Source organism: Octopus bimaculoides, chromosome 3, assembly GCF_046866305.1.
Source record: "Octopus bimaculoides isolate indiv1 chromosome 3, ASM4686630v1, whole genome shotgun sequence".
NCBI lineage: Eukaryota > Metazoa > Mollusca > Cephalopoda > Octopoda > Octopodidae > Octopus > Octopus bimaculoides.
This window is the reverse complement of record NC_142930.1, coordinates 27198193-27204337: the sequence shown is the minus strand read 5'-3', so window position 1 is coordinate 27204337 and position 6145 is coordinate 27198193. Positions and strand designations below refer to the sequence as shown.

At 38.5% G+C, this 6145-nt stretch overlaps 1 protein-coding gene across 1 annotated transcript; it reads left to right on the top strand.

Moving 5' to 3' along the window:
• The first annotated feature begins 871 nt into the window (after positions 1-871).
• On the top strand, positions 872-2344 carry LOC106868952 (DNA polymerase subunit gamma-2). The gene has a single exon (XM_014914425.3). It carries the CDS (start codon positions 1118-1120, stop codon positions 2300-2302), a length of 1185 nt encoding a protein of 394 aa, XP_014769911.1. The 5' UTR covers positions 872-1117; the 3' UTR covers positions 2303-2344.
• Positions 2345-6145: the final 3801 nt, after the last annotated feature.

The following is a 6145-nucleotide window of genomic DNA, read 5'->3' as shown; positions in this document are numbered from 1 at the left end:
AACCGAAAATACAGAAACAATTGCAATAAGCAGAAACGATTTAAGAGAGGCTAAGCAGATGCTAAAAAGGAGGGAGCTCATAGAATCACCCTCACACCTCCACCTGACGTGCCGGAAAACGCGTGACGCTGTACAGTGATATACCGTACAATTGGAGTGAAGTCACACCTGGTGGAGCAGTATTTCGTCCAACTTTACGTTTTAAGTTCAAATGTCGCCGAAGTCGATTCGGAGTCGATAAATTAAATACCAGTGAACTACTGGGTCCATGTAGTCGACTAGTCCCCTTCCCCACCCCTCAACCAAAATTCCAGGCCTTGTGCCTTTAGTAGAAAGGATTATCATTATTATTGCTACGTCGGCAAGCTGCAAGAATCATTAGCACGTCGAACAAACTGCTTTGTGATATTTGCTTGGTAAAAATCCCAACGAGTTCAATTTTTAGGGTCAATAAAATAAAGTACCACTCAAGCACTAGAGTCTGGGTCGATGTAATCGGTTTTCCCCTTCTGTGCCAACATTAGAAAGAATTATTATTTTTCTGAAACGCGAGTGGAGGTGTGCGCACACTTCCACTCAATATTATTTGATTTTAGACACTAATCAACTTCACTTAAAAGTTAAAATATAAATGTATAAAGTATATAACAATCTCTTATGTATTTTGTATAAATTCATATAGAACAAAGTACCTACAGAAACTTCGTAAATGTGATATAAATAGTTGTATATTTTAACAAACACAAATGCAAGTCCAAGTTCTATTGTAAACGTGGGATGAGTTATTCATAGATGAGTTATTTCCCTTAGAATGAAGCCCATGTCACAAAGGACTAGATTTAGAATGCAAGGGAGAGAAGTCATATTAAACGTTTACTATGTTTAGAAACAGTAAATATCTCGAATTACTTCTGATAGTTGAATGTAAAAGAAATTTACCAAAGTAGATAAATTTCACTTTCAGGTATTTTGTCGGATTAATATTTTCTGACAGTGAATGGAAAAACTCGCTACATCTAAATAAGTATTTTAATTTAATTAGGCACAAAATTTATTTCAGCACCGTAGAACTCTTCACAAAAGAAGTTAGAGAAACATAAAACACGTGTTTATATTCATGGCTGCACATTGCCTTTTAGATAAACTTATCAAATTATTAATTGAACGCTCATTCATTGTAAAACCGAGTAATTTCTTGAAAAGACAGCATACACACAATGTTTACAGCTATGGACCGCCCGGCGCATTACTTCGACATAACATTTTACAAGAATGGCGAAGGTACGTCCTCTACAACAATGAGGAGACTTTCTGGGTGGAAAATTCAAAATCCATTACTGCGGGAACTCCATCAGATACTAGTATAGGGGTGGAACATTACAATTCATCTATACTGCATCACTGTCCCGAAAACTATCTTGTCATTGCTAAACAGTTAAACAAAAAATTGTCGTTTTCTGTAGCCCACACATCTGTTTGTTTTGATCTGCAGCGAACATCGGGTGAGAACCGGTCTTTTTTAGAATCGTCCGAAAATACAGAGCTGACTGTTACACATTTCTGTCCATCCACAACCATCGTCTCCTCCTTTAGTGACTGTCATAGACGTAGACTGAAATGGTGGCGTCAGTATGCACGTTTCCCTTCCAATTTTATTTTGTCAGATCCACAGCAGTTAAATGTCAATAATGAAACTTTCCAGCTGTTTAAAGTTCAATTCCATTTTCCTTGGGGTTGGGACACCATTGAAACAATTATAAACTGGCGTGATTATCCTCTCCAAGGTATAAAAGATGTGCTTTTGTCGGATATATCTGCTCAAAGTAAAATTCGACGTTCTGTTTCCTTACCATGTGTTATTGAATCTACAGCTATTCTAGAGAGAGCATTCTTGGCCTTCCTTCTCGATTCTTTTCAGGAGAGTATTCACACTAATAGTAAGAGTAAGACTCGTTCTGAGTCCAAAACCAGAAGCATACTGAAACTTCACAGAAGACTTGTGCCTTATAAAATCGGTATCAGCGTAAGTGGGAGTAAGGCTTCCTATTTACGAAAGATGGCGTTACGTATTATAAAAGACATTGAAAACCTGGAACTGCAAGTATTTCATCGTTTAGACACTACTAATTCTCTTGAGAAGCAGTATGTGATGTTTGATGAATTAGGTGTACTATTAACAATAGTTATTAATGACTCTACACTGGAAAGTGGAATTATTGGATTGCGAAGTCGTGATACATCTTTAAAAGAACCACTTCATGTTGCCACACTGAAAGATACAATTTTAAAGAATATTCAATAGCAAAAATAAGTTAATTAGTTTTTAAATACCTATATTTTTTCACATCTTGTGTTGTTTGGTTTGTTGCCTTTTGTTGACCAACTGCATCCCAGCTAATACTATCCTGTGTTTTTTTCTTTTCCCTCTCAGACAATATACAGGGGTGGACAAAAGTAGGTAGTTATACAATTGCTTGATGTGAGTGGAATGTTCTTATCATTTCTCTATAATAAAAAAAAAAAGAGAGCTTCCAATGAACTAGACATCTCCCACAGATCCTTTAATCAATTTACGAATTGCTTAGGTTTAAAAAAGGAATGGAGAAATGAAAAAAACATTCCACTCATATTAAGCAACTGTATACCTACTTTTTCCCACCCCTGTATTTAAAATGTCCTGTGTATCTCATGTTTTTAGTTGAGGGTCTCTCATTTACTTGTGATTTTACCATATGTGAGCTGAGACCTCCATTCTAACAGTTGAGAAAGTCTTACGTACCATACAGCCCTATCGGTTTTCTTGATATGTGAGCATAGCTGTAGTTTTGTTCAATCAATTTCGTGCAGAGATGACTGAGTGATACTACCATGAAAGGCATCAAGCAGGCAGAATCATTAGCATGCCGAGCAAAATGTCTAACAGCATTCCATCTGTCTTTATGTTCTGAGTTCAAATTCTGGCTAGGTTGACTTTGCTATTCATGTTTTCAGGGTTGTTGAAATAAGTACCAGTTGAGCACTGAGGTTGATGTAATCAACTGGCCTCCTACCTCCACAATTGCTGACCTTGTACCAAAATATGAAACCAATGTTAATTAGCCTGTTTCACTGCATCAGCATTAGTAATGAAGTGATTTTCTTCTAACAGCTTCAACCCATTTAAACTGAAGACAGCTGTAATATACCACAATAGTAGTAAATATAATGGTTAATGCAAAAATTTGAAGTAGCAATTATATTGCTAAACACTTTAATTGGACTACCACTATGCTTCATGACTGTGCAGATCAGTATCTATTCATAATGCAAGAAATGCTCAACTTGTATGTTTATTCATAATGCAAGAAATTTAATGAAAACATCAGAATGAAAAATTGCTGGATAGCATTATTCTCAAGTGTAGAAAAATAAAAAGAGTGAGAATGAATGTATTGTATTACAAAAGTTTAGCTGTCAAAATTGAAGGTTACATTATGTATGAGATTGCTTAATTTGGAATCCAACTGATAATGAAATCAACTGCTGTGAATATTAAGTTTCAAACATATATGATCCATACAAAGTTGGATAAATGGACCTGAAGGTTTAGTTAACTTGCATAATAATAGCAGAAATTCGCAAATGATATCAGACATTATCTTTCACTTTCTACTCGTTTCAGCCATTGGACTGTGGACATGCTGGGGCACCGATTTGAAGGGTTTAGTCAAACATATCAACCGCACTACTTATTTTTTTTTTCTTGCTCACTCAAAGATTTTTATAAAAATTGGACAAAAAAATGCAAAAGCTGCAGGAAAAATAACATCATTAAGGGAATTTCCATTCAAACGCCCAATTGAGCTCACAAAAATCAATGCCAACTAAGCATTATTGAGTTTTCGAAAAATTCCAGCCTTATTTGAACTTTAGAGCATGTGATCTACTTATGTGCCAAAAATCATTAAAATCAGTTGGACGGTGTGGGAGGAGATAGAGTAACCCCAAACACACACACAGACAGACACCATTACACATTAATGCATATAGATATACAAATATATCATCATCATTTAACGTCCACTTTCAGTACTGGCATGGGTTGGACGGTTTGACTGAGGGCTGGCACGCAAGAAGGCTGCACCGGGCTCCAATCTGATCTGACAAAGTTTCTACAGCTGGATGCCTTTCCTAATGCCAACCACTCTGAAAGTGTCGTGGGTGCTTTTTAAGCACTAGCAGCATGAGGGCCAGTCAGGCGCTACTGGCATCGACCACGCTTGGATGGTGCTTTTTACGTGCCACCAACATAGAAACCAGTCAGGTGGCACTGGCAACAACCACACTCAAATGGTGCTTTTTACGTGCCACCGGCACAGGACCAGTCGGGCTGTACTGGCATCAGCCACACACAAATGGTGCTTTTTATGTGCCAATCAGGCGGAACTGTCATCAGCCACAACATTGACTTCACTTGACTCAACAGATCTTCGCAAGTGCAGTTTATTGCTCAATGATTGAAGGGTACTCTTAAATGAGCCAGTTATGATCTCACTTGGCTTACCAAGTCTTCTCAAGCACAGCATATCTTCAAAGGTCTCGGTCACTTGTCATCACCTCCATGAGGCCCAATGTTTGAAGGTCGTGTTTCACCACCTAATCCCAGGTCTTCCTGGGTCTACCTCTTCCACAGGTTCCCTCTATTGCTAGGGTGTGACACTTTTTTATACAGCTGTCCTCATCCATACACAACACATGACCATACCAGTGCAGTCATCTCTCTTGCACACCACATCTGATGCTTCTTATGTCCAACTTTTCTCTCAGAGTGCTTACACTCTGTTGTGTATGCACACTGACATTACACATCTAGCAGAACATAGTAGCTTCATTCCTTGCAAGCTTACATGTCCTCAGCAGTCACAGCCCATGTTTCACTGCCATGTAGCATGGCCGTTCACTCACATGCGTCATACAGTCTACCTTTTACTCTTAGTGAGTATATATGACAAGTTTCTTTCAGTTTCCGGTCAGTCTGGGGTTATAATAAAAGACACTTGCCTAAGGTGCTACACAGAGAGACTGAAGCAAGAGCCATGTGGTCTAGAAGGAAATTTCCTACTACAAAGCCACACCTATGTCCTACATGAATTTGATACAGAAAAAGAGTAACAAAGCAACTGCTTGATCTCAAACTACATATATTGTTGGTCAGGTAACTGCCAAACTAATTGCTCTACAGAGAACAAACTTCACTTTCCTCAAACTGCCTTTTATCTTTCCATGTTCAATATATAAAGCATCGAAGGCGGCGAGCTGGCAGAAATGGTAGCACGCCGGGCGAAATGCTTAACGGTATTTCGTCTGCCACTGCGTTCTGAGTTCAAATTCCGCCTAGGTCGACTTTGCCTTTCATCCTTTCGGGGTCGATTAAATAAGTACCAGTTACGCACTGGGGTCGATATAATCGACTTAATCCGTTTGTCTGTCCGTGTTTGTCCCCTCTGTGTGTAGCCCCTTGTTGTTAGTAAAGAAATAGGTATTTCGTCTGTCTTTTTGTTCTGAGATCAAATTCCACCAAGGTCAACTTTGCCTTTCATCCTTTCGGGGTCGATAAATTAAGTACCAATTGCATACTGGGGTTGATCTAATCAACTGGCCCCCTCACCAAAAATTTAGGGTCTTGTGCCTAGAGTAGAAAAGAACATATAAAGCACCAGTTTAGTTGGTGAACTGGCTAAATCTTTCAAGCATTATATAGGATACTTTGAAGTATTTGTTCTGGTGGATCTTTTTCAATAGTAGTTCAAATCCAACTTTGGCTTTCTTGGGTAGTACACTTAATCTGTTGCCCCATTGAACACCACCACCTAATACAAGAAAACCTTCAGTTGAAATTCACTCTGTTGTAAGTGTCTGGGTCAAATCTCTCTCATTCAGAAGAATGTTTAATGTGTCCTTCCTTTTTTAAGGTGACGGAATGCTATAACATGAGATCCAATCAAAGCAGACAGTAGAACATGGTGCAGTCTTCTGACTTGCAAGCTCCTTTCAAACCATCCAACCCTACCAACATGAAAGGAGGACATTAAATGCTGATCTCATATATTTTCCCCATGTTTTTACAGTTCTGTATTTCAGAGGAGTTGTTGGATCAAGGTCTTCA

Bases quoted from the DNA above. Each gene is read 5' to 3' on its own strand.
- LOC106868952 (XM_014914425.3), top strand. From the start codon at position 1,118: ATGGCTGCACATTGCCTTTTAGATAAACTTATCAAATTATTAATTGAA.